Below are 17,080 nucleotides of genomic sequence, written 5' to 3'. Positions count from 1 at the left end.
ATATATATACTCTTCCGTTCTTCGAATAAATTCAGTTGTCAGTTCTGCGCCGTCGTTGTCCACTTCTCCTCTTTGTCTCGTCTTTCTGCGCAATATACATTACTGTCCATCATGTGAGAACTGCTGCATGCTTTTAGGCAGCGAGGCTGGCTTCACTTCATTACAACCAGTGTACCAAGTAGAGCGTTATGCTGAATGGGAGCAGGATATACACAAGCAATACTGCCATACTTTTGCACAAAATTTCAAAGGGGATATCCTGACAGTTCCATATAAGCAACAACTTGATATATCCGGGAAAACTGTACCGGCAGTAATGTGGTTAATTTCCTTGCATTCACTCAAGTAAAATGTCAATATTGATCCATTATAATTACTGACACTTTTTTTTTTCGCATGTGAATGCACAGTGAATACACTAAGAAGGAAACTGAATGACGCGTCAAACTGAAACTGGTGCACCCATCTCACAAGGTGTAGATGAAATGGAGGGTTTACCGTGTGCTCACTGGCAATTTCTTGCACGAGACGGACGGAGTCTAACTCGGGAGGGTTCCGATGGCTGGTCTTCACCTTGAGTGTTTCCTCCTCACTGCCCTCCTCTTCACTCGGGCGAAGCCCTGCAGTTGCCAAGCTCCTTATGACAATATTGCCACACTCCAGTACGCACATTCCTGTCTCATGTAAAACAATGTGAATGCAGCTAAACCTCTGAATGTCAAATTACACTGGGCAGGCAAGTAGTAGTACTAGTAAAATATTTACGTCTAAGAAGAAGATCGAAATAAAAAGAAAAGGCATGACCTCTGAAATCATGTGATAGCGGTGAACATCCGCAGGTTGGCATCCTCAGCATGGCAGGGAGCACAATCCTCACGTCACAAATGTCCAATTATCAAGAATTTCTGAAGGAAACCCTGGTTACATCCTACAGAAAGTGCAGCGTTATGACAAGCATCATTAAACCATAAAAACAGTGCACAAACTCTTTTGCATTACTAAACTGTGTACCAAAACATGTAAACTAATCCAAAGTAAAGGAAAATGTGTCAAATCCAAGCACATGAACTATGACAATAGACACCAAAACCAAGCAAAGCATAGAAAAGTTCTTTTTTATTATTATTACATTATTACTAGTGTTGATTAATGGCAAATTAGTAGTGCCTAATAAGAAAGTTGTGCAAGGTCAATTTAGGGGAAAAGAAGAGAAAAAAAGTCCCGCTCAATGACAAATGAGAAAAGTTGCAGCACTGATCAAGCCTGGACTCGTGGAAGGTCTGAATGGCACTCTGCCCACATGACCACATCAGATGTCTTCAGCCAAGCTTGGACCAATCTATGTACTAGGCCAAGGCTGTGAAGAAGCCAATGATTACCACCAATGGTTAACATTGAGCTTACTTTCATCCGCAGCTGACTTGATCCGGGTCACAGTCTGGCCCACCTTCTGGCCCACCTTTCGGCCAAGCATCCTAGTCAAGCGACCACTGCATGAAAGTTACGGACTTCAGGAACAAAAATGTAAGCTTATAAGGAAAATGTAAATATTGTTTACGCACTCGTCCACTTAATCACTGTTTCTATCCGCTTATTTTCAGTGCTGTTATCACTGTTAAGGTGTTCATCAGTATCACCATCATCATTTAAAGCTACGTACCTATTTCTTGAATACTCAGGGCAATGCTGAGTGGTATGCTGGGTGAAACACGTGTTTCACACATGCTAAGTTTAAAAATAAAGAAGACATTGTCAAATGATGTTTTTATAATGCATTGCACACTGACCTTGCAAGTGACAGATGTTACCAAATTTACCATGAACATGTTTCCTGAACACTTTTATGAGCACCTCAGTTGCATGCATTTTGTGGAGCTTCAGCCAAAACATCATAATCGTAGTTTCATATGCTTTACTAGGGGTAAGTAAATATATAAATTTTTGAACAAAAATTGAATATGAATATGAGGGAAAAAATGCCTCTGTATAGTGGATGGAATATACTGAACACCTGATCAGTGGGAAAAAAAAATAAGAATGGAAAATTAAGAAATAGCAAAAAATTGTTCATCATTATTTTGAAATTTACGTGGTATTTACAAACAAAATTAGACCAGAATTTCACAGAAGCGTATTGTTAAAAGTTTTTTTTTTCTTTTTTTTTTCGTATGCTTGTCATAAGGCATATTATAGAAACTCATGTAAATTATTTTCTGTAAGGAACTGGAGCAGGCTCCCGCTCTTATCGTTGTCCGTGAGCCATTTAGAGAAGTCCTCTTCCCTTGTTGTGGTTAGTCCCACTTCGCACAGAATCTGTGTCCTTGATGCCCTTGTCCCTGCACAAGTCCACAGCAGGTGGCGAACATCCACTTCTGCAGCTGGTGTGGAACACTTCAGGCATGTGGTTGGTCTGATGTCTGCTTGAGATTCCCATCGGCATGTTACCGATGGGGTAAGGGCCGCCCCAGCTCTTATCCTTCTAAGGGAAACCTCCTCAAATCTCGTTCAGTTACGAGGGAGGGGGGAATGTACATGGGGGAATGAGGGCACGTGTACTTTTTAAAGAGGATGTTAAGATGGGAACAGCGGAGCGGGCATCAAAAGGGAGCCTGGTAGGGAGGCGCATTAGTGTTTGGAACTTTGTGTGTGAGGGGGTCAACTTTTCTCTGCTCAGCGTTCTCAATATCATCTTGTGTCCAATATACCTTGATGCGTATTTGTTTTTTATTGAGTTCGTGGATTTCCTGGGTGACACATAGCGTCTTTGTCACTTTCTTCAGTTGTTTTATAGCGGCTAAAGAGTCTGTATAGATGTGGGCATCTGTTATGAAATCTATTTTATTTATGGCCTCCATAGCATCGCGGATTGCACAGATTTCCATCACAAGTGGGTCCGGGTATTCTGAAACATATTCTTTATGTACCCTTAGTTCGCTGTGTGTTAGACTAGTAGCTGCTGTTCTACCGCCATTTTCTATAATTGATGCGTCCGTATATGCAATGCAGGTACCTGGAAGTGCATCAACCAGAGGTCGAGATGCCAGCTTTTCTTTGCGACGAAGCCGAGTGATCTTTTTTGTCGTAATAGTCATGAATTCCCACAGAAATTGGTGGTGTTTGAACTGCCACTTCGTTGTACAAGGATGCTATGGGCATAACATACTTTCGCTTCATATCCCTTGTTGCCTCTCGTTCAATTAATTCTGTCAACGTGTTTATCTGTGCAAACTCTTGGAGAATAGGGATAGGGGTAAGTTTTGGTAAGGCCGTGATAGTGTGCATTGCGTTTCTATTTATTGTTTTTAATTTCGCCCCCTGCCGCCTCGTGAGTCTTTGGAATTGGGCCTGGTATAGTATCCTCGGCTGTAACACCGATTGTACAAGACATCTTGCCATGTCCGCTTGAGCTCCTCCTCCCCTAGATGAAATGCATTTTATCGAGTTTAAGGAAGTCGCAGCTACTTTTTCTCACCTTACGAAGCCATTATGTTCCTTTGCCAGATTTGTGAACTTCTAGGTCAAGAACTCTCAACTCGTCCACCTCTTCCAATGCCCGATTTCCAATCTTTAGGGTGACTCTTTGCGTTGCCAATTGTTTTCTTCCATTCTTGTTTGCAAAATGAATGTAACTGGACTTTTGAGGTGACAATTCCAGACCTGCATCTTGGACGTACTCATCTATGGTATTTAAAGCCTCTTGCAGATACCGATACTGTCTCTCAAGTTGTTTATGAACAGACCAAGTCATGACATCATCTGCATATATCATGAACCGCACTTCTGGTATTTCAGCTAATTTCCACGCCAATGGCGTCAGTGCGATATTAAATAGTAAAGGTGCTAACACTGACCCTTGTGGCATGCCTCTGTTCGAGGTGTAATTGCCAATTTGTTTTCCGTTTATCCGGATAGAAAACGACCTGTCCTTAAGCAGATTATGTACTGCTTTTATGACCTGCAAGGAAATGCCCATACATTCCAGGTTGCTAAGAATCTTGGCATGTAACACGTCGTATGCCTTCGCCACGTCGATAGCCACTACAGTGCGCACTAGGTGGCTATAAGGCGACACGTGTATGACCTCTTTAGCGAGCATAGCCAGTCGATTTTCTGTGCCAAGGTTTGTTTGGAACCCAATTTGTCGAGCATGGTATTTTTTTATTACTTTCCAACCACCATGACAGGTGGGTGGCTATCATCTTTTCATAGATCTTGCAAAATGTGGGTGTTAGCGAGATAGGCCGCAAAGATTCTCGGCTTGTGGGAGGTTTCCCAGCTTTTGGTATTGTTACCACCACCGAATGTTTCCAGCCGAGTGGGATGTCACCTCCTAGCCATACCTCATTTACCACATCCAACACGCTGTCAACTGCGGCTCCTTCTAAATTCTTGAAGACTTCTTAAGGAATATTGTCATGTCCAGGCGCAGTTTTACCATTCGCTTCTTCTATAGCAGCCAACAACTCCAATTTGGTGAATGGTGATGTTATTCCTGTTTTATCAACCGCATCCACTGTCTGTGAAGGCGCCGGATAATGTGCGCGGTTCGGGAAGAAAAGAGCAGCAGCCTGATCTGCAAACTCCTCTGGTGGAAGCTGTAATGCGAGTCTAATACTTTCTGCATGATCTTTAACCTGCCACCTCTTTTCCATGCCAAGTCCTCCAGAGGGCCTTGCTTGATTACACGGTGGATGTTAGATGCGCTGGACGTTAGCACACCCAGAGCGAACTGACCCAGCTTCCTCTTCTTCTTCTGCTTCGCCTGCTACACCTCATCTCCCACCAATACACGACCGTGGGAATTGTGTGACACTGCCTACTTCGCAGACGATGCCCGCCGGGCAAGTCAAGGTTTGTCATGTCGACAGCAGTGCTTCATGCGGACCACGTGCACTACTTGAGTCTTCTGAAAACGGTGACCTTGGGTGGTCAGGCGAGAGACTAGAGTTGACTGCGCTGAGGCATTTTAGTACAACGAAAGGGCCAATATACTGATGCAACAGTTTCTAGGACAAGCCGCACTTACGCAATGATGTCCAAAGGCACACCAAGTCACCAGAGGCATAATTAACATCTTGGTGACGCTTGTCGTAGCATTGCTTGTGGCGTTCTTGGGAAGCTAGAGCGCGAAGTCTAGCGAGTTGGCGAGCTTCTTCAGCCAAAGAGAGAGTATGCGCTAATGAAGTTTCAGCAGGAAGTGAGAAAAATAAAAACGTGTCCAGAGTACTTCATGGAAGTCGGGTGTAAGGAAGAAAAAACGGACTGTAGCCTGTAGTTTCGTGCCTAGCAGTGTTAAATGCGTATGTTATAAATAGGAGGACTTCATCCCAGTTTTTGTGGCAGGAGTCGCCATAAATTGCGAGCATATTACTAAGCGTACGATTGGTGTGTTCGGTAAGACCGTTAGTTCGTGGATGGTAAGGAGTTGAATGTCGAAAATGTCATGAGCAGAGGAGAAGAAGTTCTTCTACAACTTCTGCCGTAAACTGTCACCCACGGTCGCTTATTAACACATGAGGAGGCCCATGTCGAAGAATGATGGACCGCAGGAGGAAGGCCGAGACATCAGAAGCAGTGGGGCTGACGGTATGGCAGCAGTTTCACAGTACCGCGTAAGGTAGTCTACGCACACGATGACCCAGCGGTTTCCGTTGGAGGAACAGGGAAATGGTCCTAGAAGGTCAATTCCTGCCTATTCGAATGGGGTTCGTGACGGCATTATAGGCTGAAGATGACACGGCGGAGAGCAGGTTGGGTGCTTGAAACGCTGGCACTGGAGGCAGCTGGCCACATAGCGTTGCGTAGTTTGACTCACCTTCGGCCAACCAAAATGTTCCTTAGTTCTGTGTAGGGATGGGTTGCTCTGGAGCGAGCCGGATCTTCGGAGCCGCTCCTTTCAAAGAGCGGGTGAGCCATTTGGCTCCGCAAAGTTATATATATATATATATATATATATATATATATATATATATATATATATAAAAGATTATAAAAGATACGGCCCCTCCTGAGCGACCCACTCACCTCTAAGATGGAAGTGAGCCAGTGAGCCGTTCAAGTGAGCGGAGCCACTCCGATCCGCTCACAAAAGTGAGCCATCTTGCCCATGTCTAGTTCTGTGTAATGTACAGGCAAACCCAAGTGTCCAGCCGTGGCATCATCGTGCATTACCCAAGGAACCTGATTGAAGACTTGTAGAAACTACCAGAAGAAACCGTGCACCTACTGACGATTAGTTCTTCCAGTATAGTAGGCCGTCACGAATGCAGTATGAGGTCACAGGGTTCCTGGAACTTGCGGCATCAAAAGCGGTGCCAACTCTCTGTCGTTCCACTGTGCAATCATGATTTCACCAACATCGGGGAAGCTTGAAGAGATAGCAGCTATATACTCATCAAAGATCCTACTCTCGCGATCAGTAGTTCCAAGCGGCAACAGTGACAAGCAGTCAGCATCACCGTGCTTACGACCACTTTTAACAGACGCAGTAAAATTGAATTCTTGGAGGCGCAAAGCACACCGCGCAAGGTGTCCACAGGGGTCACGAAGGCTTTCAAGCCAACGTAAGGAATGATGGTCCGTCACAGTTTTAAATACACATCCATAAAGATATGACCGAAACTGTTGCGCACCGAAAACAACAGCTAAGCATTCCTGTTCAGTTACTATGTAATTACTCTCAGCCTTGCTTAAAGAATGGCTTGCATATGCAACGACATGTTTATTGCCATTGTGGCGCTGTATCAGAACTGCACCAACTCCGACTGCGCTGGCGTCAGTGTGAAGTTCTGTTGAAGCTGATGGGCAGAAGTGGCGTAGTACAGGCCCCGATGTCAATATATTCTACTGAAAAATGCAGAGTAAATTTTATGCAGGATTCCGTACAGTAGTTCATTATACAGGATGGGCCTGTATGCAACCAGGTGGAGCTGTAGTAATGCTGCTGAATTTAATTCGGCCTTCAAGGGACCAGAACTGTCAGAATTAACAAAAAGCTCGAATCATCAAATGGGCCTAACAAAACTGCCGAAAACCATTTGCACAACAGTAATTTTATCTGATAAACGTCTGCGCAATGGTAGTCTGCATCTAAAGTAAATGTTTTTCTGGTTTTGTCAAGTGTTTCTCTTTGCGCACACTGTCGGCAAGGCTTCCACTATCTGTTTCGCAGTGTGATTCCAAGAACAGTGGTTCCTCTTTACAAAATGGCCTTGTCACGTTTTGAGGATGCTTCACCGCACAAACTACATGGTCAAGCATCACAGTGAAGCTCGCAGTGCGTGATACTGTGATGAAACTAAAAATTTTTGGTTTAGTCAGTGATTTTCTAATCGAATCCGAACTGAATAACAAACATATTCAATACATATTCAAAATTTCGAACGTTCACACACCCCTAATTTTTACCTGAGTAGAAAAACTTCCTGAATCTTTCTGCAAATTGCCAATTACTGTTATGAAAGACATTGTCTACATACATAATAGCATTGCATATCATGAAATCACATTTTCACCTTCAACGATCATCACTGTCAGTCCAACACTGTCATTCACTGAGGATTCTCCCATTGATTTCCAATCAATCCTATCCTATACCAGCTGCGTCCACCATGTCTTCCTAATCTCGTTTGCCCACTTGACTTATCTGCAATGATGTTAACAAAAATAGTCACATTTCCCACCATCAGCCCCATTTTATCAAACCGATCAAAAATGTAATCAGCCTGAACGAAGGATGGGGGGGGGTTCTTACGCTTTCCGACGAAGGCTATCTGTGGATTCACCCAGGGGTCTGGTGCTTTCCTCATCAGAGGCACGGCCCACGTCTGATTGGCTGACATACTCGGACGTAATGCGCATGATGTGCAGAGCCAGTGGGTTGAGGCATTGCGGAAGTCGCTCCTCAGCCACGCTCAGCGGTACCTTCTCGCCCGTGTCCAGGTTGAGCACTTCCACTTGGTCCAGTATTTCCTGCACAACACCATTGCTCATAAGCAGTTCAGGATGACCCTGTTTTACATAGCGAGTGCAGACAAGTCAGCACTGAAAACAGTCATGTAATGAAATGCAGAACCCAAAGTTAGCTGAATACCTCTGCAGAGATGGGTTCAAGGTACAGGCCCCTCCTCTGCAAAAAAATTTTCAATAGAAAATCCATTAAAGATTGCCTTTTTTTTTTCATAGAAAAAAGAAGTCCTTTTCACTTGGGTTTCATCTCAAATGCAGACAACTATTATACAGTTGATCATTAGATAAAATTGCTTTGATGCAAACAATTTTCGGCAGTTTATTTAAGGCCATTCAATAATTTGTTTGTTTGATCCGAACATTCTTTTATTATTATTTTTTTTTTTTCTGGAACCCAAATTAACTAGGTTTTACTCTACTATGACAATGGTGTGAAACTCCGGGAACGGGTACTGAAGAGCTCTCACTATAATATTTAGGAACCATTCGATACAGCCACTGATTTGTAATGCTGCCACAAAGAACCGCTGTGTCTGTCTTTGTGTGCTCTTTGTTTATTGCTGTCCACGTGCGACTTAGTAATTTTCTGCCTGTAACGCGATTATTTACACCTACATCAGTGTGGAATGACCATGATCGCACACAGCAGCCTTTACAGTGTTCGGGATTGTTCACGGTGCTTTAAATGCATTGGTTTGTGGGGTTTAACGTCCCAAAGCGACTCAGGCTATGAGAGACGCCGTAGTGGAGGACTTCGGAAATTTCGACCACTTGGGGTTCTTTAACGTGCACTGACATCGCACAGCACACGGACACCTTGCTTTTCGCCTCCATCGAAAAGCGGCCGCCGAAGCCGGGATTCGATCCCGCGTCCTTGGGAACAGTAGTCGAGTGCCGTAACCACTGCGCCACCCCGGTGGGGCACTATCTGGAAAGTTCCTAATGATCACTAAATAGAGCATGCCCACTAGTAATGGTGATTCCGATCCCTATGAATGCTAAGTGCTCGTGGCACTATTGCCATTGTCAAGCTTAATTTAGGGATGCAAATTTGCCCAAATAAACACTGTCTTTTAGAGCATCTGGGGGCCTCTTTTCTGAGTGCCACCGCCATTTTGTGATAACGCATAACACTTTTGTAGTAACAATAACGAAACATTGGTGCTTTGTCTTTCTGTGGCTATCCTCCCAGCTGAAATGGGAATTTTGTCTGTGACAAAAGGTAGTTTCAAAAATTTGTGCCACCATCCTTTTCACTTGCAGGACACCAAAGAGGATAAAACTCATGTGGTGATACTTTACCCTGTCGGTGAGTGGCCGGCCTGAATCGGAGCGGGTGCGCATCATTATGTTCAGCTGGCGCAAGCTGCCTTCACTGCGCGACTCTGGGCTCCGGGGGTTGCCACGGTCACGTTCGTCGTCCTGCATGTTCAAGCCAGCTCTTGCAATTCTGCTTGTAACCAAACAGAACGGGGTATTCTGAGGGGGCATCCTGGTGTAACTAAGCAAAGGGGTATTCTGAACCAATCTAGCCAATACCTAACTTGCTGCACTGTATATAGAAGGGAGCCTACAGCCACTGACACTAAGGAAGCATAGCGGAATGTTTTTCTCTTTAACAATGTGAAATAATAATTTAACTGTGAAGATAACTGATTAGGAAGTTTATATCCCGCTGGCAGCATGTGGTTGCCTTTTCTTCTACTTTCTAAATATATGCATGGTTATAATTATTATTTTACACTAATAAAATAAAAACATTCTCCTATGCTTTCTTAGTATCAGTGGCTGTTGGCTCCCTTCTATACGTTTTAAAACGAGCCACTCATTTCCCCACCATTTCTTTGCTCCCTGTACTAAAACAAAACAAATGAGCTCTCAGGCTTTCTTGCCTTTGACATAAAGCAGTGACAGCTATAACCAGTTCACACTTTGCCCAATAGTGAGCGTTATCGTCATCACCCAAACCAGCCTAAATCCATTTCATTGCAGGGCAAAGGCCCCTTCCACTGATCTCCAATTTATTCATATTTCCAAGGCCTGAGAAATTACAGAGAGAAGTGGTGTTACAACAAAAAGCGAAAACCTAGAGCAAAAATAAGTTATGCGTAAAATCTAGTCTGCAACGAACTTCCTTTCAGCAAAGTGAAATGAACAGTGTGACTAAAGGTGCACTAGCAAAATCAAAATTAAATTAGCACCAGCTTTTCAAGCTATCGGAGGTGCACCTGAGGTTTGACGACATACTGTCCCCGGCAGGCGCTAGGCAGGTCCATTGAGAACTCTGCGATGGACGGTGCTGGGCTGCGAGGCAAGCCGCGTGGTGTGGCATCGCCACTGCCACTAGTGCTGGGTGCCTGCCCCCGACGACGGCGTGGAGGTGGCTGGGGTCCTTCCTTGGTACTGGCCACCAAGTCAGGCTCAGCCCCCCTGCACTCCCAAAAGCAACAATATTTATTTGGCTTGCAACTCAAGGCAGAACAACTGCGCAGTATGAAGCTCTGGAGGGTTGGAGCAGTAAGCAGCTGCGCAAATAGAATGAAGATGGACACATAACACGCACAACGTTGACTGATGTGTGCCAGGGACTGTGGCCACACTGTTTCAGTTCTACATTTTGGGAAATCCAGAATTCAGTGTACAACAGTGAAAAGCAGAATTTCAATGACAGCCAACTGCAAACTTCTAACCATAACGAGGTGTGTAACTGCGCTAGTAGAAAGATTAACATTAAAAATTAGTTAATTATCTTACACATTCTCATAAGCCTCCTGTTTTTTGGCATTCACCACCAATGGTATAATGCCTCAATAAATTTTCATACACCAAAAAAAGAATGACTGCCGATTTAGAGTAATTAGGCCAAATGAAAATTAGGTACACTAGAACTTCGGTTTTCAGATTGCTTTTAGTTTCGGGTCACACATACCCATTAGCATACAATAGTAATCTACCTCATTATGTTACAGACCATCCAGCATACATATGAAGCCCCGCAGTAAACCATACAAATGTGTCTGCATTACTTAGAAGCGTGTTTGACTGAAGATGCAAGGGTCCCGGTGCATTCAATTCCCAGCTCAAAACTGCTGCTCAAGGTATCCTGCCAAATTAGCCACAAGATGTGGCCCCGTGATATTATAAACTGCCAACCAACCAATGCCTAGCCATGTCACCTGCAAACTACCACCTACCAGAGGCATGCTCATGAGGAAGATCGGACAAATGTCAGCAAAATATGACAGTGAATGTCCCAGTGCTAGCGCACTAGAAGCCTCTGTTCAAATACTACTGGCATTCTTTGCTAAAATACTGCTATATGTCCTGCCCTTATGTGACATGCATAGCTCATTCCCTCACAGGTCAACCTTTCAAGTAGGTAGTCCCACGGTTCGCATGCTTAGACATGTCTACCATGTTACAGATGAATTAGGCCATAGCTAGAGCTGTAAGGATCAGTCTGAATACAAAGAAGCAAAAGTGCACCCTCCGCCACAAAATAGAAAGCCCATGGAGCTCGTTTCTGGGCCTCGCTGTGTGGCACCTAATCTATCTCTGATGAGAGGAACTCTCATCCTCACCCTTCTACAACTAGTGACATTCAGAAATGTTGTAGGAAAGCTCCCATACCGATAAGAAGCAATACCCTCGGGCGGTATATTCTTTATCAAGGCTGTACACATTGTATTTCACCATAATGGGCCAAAGCAGAGCTTCAAGGGACAAAAGGGCAAATTGGAGTAGCTTGTATTGATAGATTACAGCATTCTAATACACCTGCAGACACCAATGTTGCCGATAAAAAGCTTTTCTAAGCCAAAAGAAGATGCAAAAACAAAACTAGTGGTGTCACCATCACCAGGATTTCACAAGTAAAATGGGTGCATCGACATCGATCACAAAGGCCACACTACACTGCCATGCACTTGAAAAGAGCGACAATCATTCCTTCTCGGTGTGGACATCAGAAGATTGAATAAAGAGATGGGAAAATGAGTCAAATCAATTTTCTCAGTTTTAAATGCATGTCTTGCTGCTGTACAGAGTTGTCAACTCCCGGCTTGAATGTGGCTTCTTGTTGCCGGCGCTCCACAGAACACTTCTCGCAGGCACTTGTAAAAATACTGCGCGCGTGCAATGAAAACCATGGACAAGCACTCTGGCTTTGTCATCTGCTACCACACGTCCCTGCACTTGCCTCAGCCTATGGCAACTGTAGCCAGAGTGTTGTCACAAATAGCAGAATCAAATCACACACCTACAACTCTCATCGTGCCTGTGCAAATAGTTCTTGAGGTGTATATGAGAGGCACATTGCGGAGCACAGGTAGTTCAGAGCTGTGTTCAAGCCGGAAGTGGACAAGCTCGGAAGGAACCAGAGAATCAATTGGAAGCAGTTGTACTTGGTGTCCAACCCCCCTCATTAACTGCTGCTCTGCTACAAGCCAACTGAAATAAACAAACTAAAATAAACAAGCTACAATAAAAATAAACCATTATAAACTGAGATATGTGAGCCAGTGAGCAGATCTTGATTTTCAAGACTTAATCACTTTCCTTCTTTTTACTTTCCCAGAAGTATTGCGAAAAACAGCCAACTTGAGATGCACTCACCTGAGGTCTTCTACAGGCCCACGATCACTAATAAAAAGAGGGTAGAAACAGAAGGGGGACGAAGTTAGCTTCCCAAGGGGCATGGGAAGGTGAGAAACTTGCAAAAGTTACCAACTTGAACATCAATGAACATTCAAACAAGCAAAGAAGTACTTAACAATGCTTCATCAAAATTAGCCCGATATCCAGTGTACTACTGCTCATAAGCAGATACATTAAAGGGAAAGAACACTGAACAAAATATGTAATGTGATTATGGTGGAAATGAAAAGATCTTGCCTCGTATAGTATAGATTGAGCACTACAATATCCAAGAAACAAGGGCTTATAATTTCAATTTGACACTAAAAGTCGCATTAAAATGACTGGTGTCGCTTATTGCAGCATGAAAATGACTAGTGTCGCTTATTGCAGCGAAACTGTAATTACCACTGTAGTAACCCACGTGATCACATCTTGGAAAAATGCTCCGCCGGGGTGGCACAGTGGTTACGGCACTCGACTACTGTGCCCAAGGAAGCGGGATCGAATCCCGCTTCGGCGGCTGCGTTTCGATGGAGGCGAAACGGAGTGGCGTCCGTGTGCTGTGCGATGTCAGCGCATGTTAAAGAACCCCAGGTGGTCGAAATTTCCGGATGCGGCGTCTCTCATAGCCTGAGTCGCTTTGGGACGTTAAACCCCACAAACCAACATCTTGAAAAAAGGTCACTAGTTTTTGCAAGTGCACAGTGTTCTCTATTCTTTGATTAGTGCTTGCATTGTTTTATGATATTTTGCAGATTCTCCGCTGCAGGCGTCAACAAAAACCAGCCTCTTTTCACATTGCCTATGATGTGATTTTAGTGTTTCCCACTAGATGGCGCCACAATGTTTCGACTTTTTTGGATGAAGTGGTGACCACAGCCCATTAAAACTTTTGTCGATGATGCGTACGTTTAGTGCTGTAACACCCTTGGGTGTAGGAACTAAACTTGGTGCTACTGGGTACTAAAAATGTCTAATTACTGTTTGGCGGGTGAAATTAGATTAGTTTTTGGTAAATGAATTTTGCCGATGCGCAATCGTCATCATGGCTGCTACTCATGGTTTTCAACATGAGACTACATCAAAACGGGCGCATGCACCGGCATAAAAATTCTCGGTAAAATGCTTCTACTGTGTTTCTGGCAAAACCGCTTTGGAATTGACCATTCGAGACAGGAAGCTTTACATTGCACAGAAAAAAATTTCTTCTGTTCTGTCCCTTTAGCATTATTTTGTTTCTACACTAAAAGACGATTTGTAATGTTGGCTGAATGTTGGTTGACTTGTGTTTGCAGAAAAAAGAATTGCAATTTTATATATTGTAGGTACCTTCTACGTAAAATAATTGCGCACAGCTCAGTAGCTTGTTATGGTGGTCAGGACCTTCTAATGCTTCCAGTTTAGCTTTGCTATCATAAGGACAAGGACTCACTTGCTGGGTGAGCTCAGGCTGTCCTCCAAATGAACCAATAGCCACAAAAAAGAATAGGATACTCACCTATTGTGAAATCACGCAATACTACAGATTGACTAGAAGGGTATGTTCAAAAGCGGATAAAGAACTAAGTGAAATGAAGGAAACATGATACTAAGACGAGACACGCACACCACATACAAGGGAGGCTCTGATGCACAATCCAGACCAAGAACTCCAAAAAAACATCGGCAATCATGCTTTGGTCACCACCGAGTCCCAGGAAATTATGACCGATGCTTAGCAAGAGGGAAAAATAAAACGCCTTGCAACCCTCTGATTGACAAACTCTGAAATAAAGTTTTCCCATCCACCCATCTAAGTAATTTTAAAATTAACTCCTATTAAATCTTGCATGAATTTTCAACAACCAGACATGAGAAAATGCAAAGCAACATGTGAACCAATGCTCTCTGTCTTCTGTATGCACAAAAATGAAGCAAGCTTAATCCAGTGGACAAAGGTAATCTAGACATCAAACATGACTGTAAGGATATGTAATGCTGTGAGATCAGCATGTGCTTAATAATTAAGATCGATGGTACACCTGCACACACTTGAAAAAGGGCAGGATACAGAATACAATGACACAAGAAAATTGCTACGTACAGCTACTTGCGCACAACATTTCCATTTCTCTTTTCACTTGACGTTTAGAGATCTCCCCATCAACCAAGCATAGTGAGAAAGAATAAATGAGGTATAATCTCGATACAGATATTTTCTCTTTTCTTCCCTCACCTCCCCTTATGGGATGCTATGATGTGATAGTTGTCACTTACTGCTGCTGCAAGTAAAGCCCTTCAGCGGAGCTCTGCTCCGATGAAAATCCTGGCTCCTCATCCTCGTACAGCATGCGGCGGCGCATTTCCTCGATCTGCTGTTGCCTCCTCTCAGCCTCCTGGGCCTTGCGGCTGGCCTCCTGCAACCTCATGCTAATTAAGCACTCGTAGCAAGGTCATGGTAAAATGAATGCCTCAACATATTAAAAGCCAGAATAAAAAGTAAGCACAGTAACTAATTATTCGTCACTAAAGCTAAATATCTGATGCCAACAAATAACCAGTTGCGCAATCCAAGTGACTTCTTAATTAAGCACTAACAGATATATGTGAACAGTGAAAAGTCATGCTTGTGATAATGTCAGCCTGTCATAGCAATGCAGCATCCTAGTCACCTATGTCATTAATTCAACATGCAAAAGAGGCTGAAATCCACCAGTACAACTTTAGTGAACAGGAAAAATTTTCCCATCACATTTGGCTGCTACCTACATGTCTCCACCCTCTGCACAAGCTGAGAGAAATGTCTCAAGTTCTGCACATATCTCAGGCATGATATGCATTTGACTATACATTCATTTCTATTGATTTATTTTTTCTGTTTATAGATTGGAATGTCAACCAGGTTATGGTTTGAGCCTTAATTAAGTCTTGGAGAAGTTTTACAGAGATGTGACAGCCAGTATATGTGCATAAATGTAAAATATACAAAGATTCATACATGGCATACATTGTGATGTGAGAAATAATCCAAGATTATATAAGGTATATACAAGAAATATATCCATAAATACAAAGTATATGAAAGAGGACTCCTGTACAGCCATGCACAAATGTGAAGAGACCATGTGAACTACTGTGTTTACTGCCTTTCTGTATAAAATGGAGTGCCCGACGAAAGTGCTTGGACAGCCAGGCAAGCATACCAGATGGGGTATGCTCCCTATGTATATTTCGGAAACAATCAGAAAATGCTGGCATGCAGTTCTCTCACATTGCATGGTTTCTTCACATTTGAGCACGATTGTACATAGACATATAGTACTAATCAGATGCAAAAACATTTATTTAAAGTGCAGGTGTAGCTAGTATAAATCAAAGTGTTTGTTTTTACATACATACATAAATAAAATTCATTTTTCATTATGAATTACAGCTCAATGAAATAGTCCTTTAGTTTCCTGCATAAAAAATTACTCATATATTTGTTTTCCTTATTTAGAGTGACTGCAAGACTGTGTGGCAGAGAGTGCAACACGCAAGTGATGTGAAAATGAGAAATAAGCCAAGAGTCAATATTATAGGTAGCAACAGTATGTTTATGAGGTGACGATGAGTATATATGTCATATAGTCAGCTGAAACTTGGATTCGACAACCCCCTCGACCGCACGACGCGATGAACACCCTCCCCCTCTCTTTCGAGAGGAGCTCTCAGCCTTCTCCTCCTAGCCTCCTTCTCTCGGAGCTACTGCGGAGAGGGCAGGGGTGAGAGGGACTGGCGTAGAGTGCCAGCCACTGCACTGTTCCCCCTCCCCTCTCATCTCAACAGACAGCCTAGGCAGCATAGGAGAGACAACGCCATTATGTTGGAGCGCGTGGATGCTGAAATGACCGAGGAGCATTGGGAATTCCCAATAAACAGCTTGGCCCGATAGCTATGCCTCGATGTGTCATTGTTCCTGGTCACGGCTGTGGCCCAAGCTAGTGGCGTGGCTTCTAACTCAGAGAACAGAGCCCGAGCCCTATTAGAAACCCCCACAAACTGTTCTGAAGAGAGAGAGAAAAAAAAAAGAAGAGCGGCCGTCAGGCCAGCATCAATTTTTACTATATAGCGAATAATTTCATTTTGAAAGACACTGATCTTGCTTACCTTTATTTTTGCTGTGGTAGAGCAGACTAGGTTCAAAGGCTTAAGAGAGTGAAAAATAAGCCATACTATATTTGGAGTTGATCGTATAGACTTTTGCATCAGCTGAGGAAGATGTTGAAAAGCCTCCTCACTGGGCTGTTGCAAACCAGTTCCACTGCTGCTTTCACCATGTTCACGTCAAGCGCATACAACAGCCCAGCGACCAATATGATTACGCCCAGGGGGCCCTCTTTGCAAAGGTCTATACAAACAGTAGCATTTGACGGCGAGATACTTCTACAGCAACGCAAGGAAGCTTTTCATATGAACTAAAATCAGCGTTTCAGCTCAAGTTACCGTAGAACTT

The 17,080-nt window shown here is 43.5% G+C and overlaps 1 protein-coding gene across 2 annotated transcripts in view; it reads right to left on the bottom strand.

Moving 5' to 3' along the window:
- Positions 1–17,080, bottom strand: part of LOC146198365 (WD repeat-containing protein 44-like) — a 30,888-nt gene that overhangs the window by 6,412 nt on the left and 7,396 nt on the right. For both annotated transcript variants that reach the window (XM_084593832.1, XM_084593831.1), the window contains exons 3-9: positions 14,863–15,002; positions 12,583–12,609; positions 10,197–10,398; positions 9,271–9,390; positions 7,754–7,971; positions 1,405–1,490; positions 499–620 (exon numbers count right to left, since the gene is read on the bottom strand). In XM_084593832.1, the coding sequence (XP_084449958.1) occupies positions 499–620; positions 1,405–1,490; positions 7,754–7,971; positions 9,271–9,390; positions 10,197–10,398; positions 12,583–12,609; positions 14,863–15,002 (915 nt within the window). The remainder of the gene's footprint in view (positions 1–498; positions 621–1,404; positions 1,491–7,753; positions 7,972–9,270; positions 9,391–10,196; positions 10,399–12,582; positions 12,610–14,862; positions 15,003–17,080) is intronic.

This window comes from Amblyomma maculatum, chromosome 2, assembly GCF_055883805.1.
Source record: "Amblyomma maculatum isolate TAMU_Amacu chromosome 2, ASM5588380v1, whole genome shotgun sequence".
Lineage (NCBI taxonomy): Eukaryota > Metazoa > Arthropoda > Arachnida > Ixodida > Ixodidae > Amblyomma > Amblyomma maculatum.
This window is presented reverse-complemented; position numbering and strand designations above follow the sequence as displayed.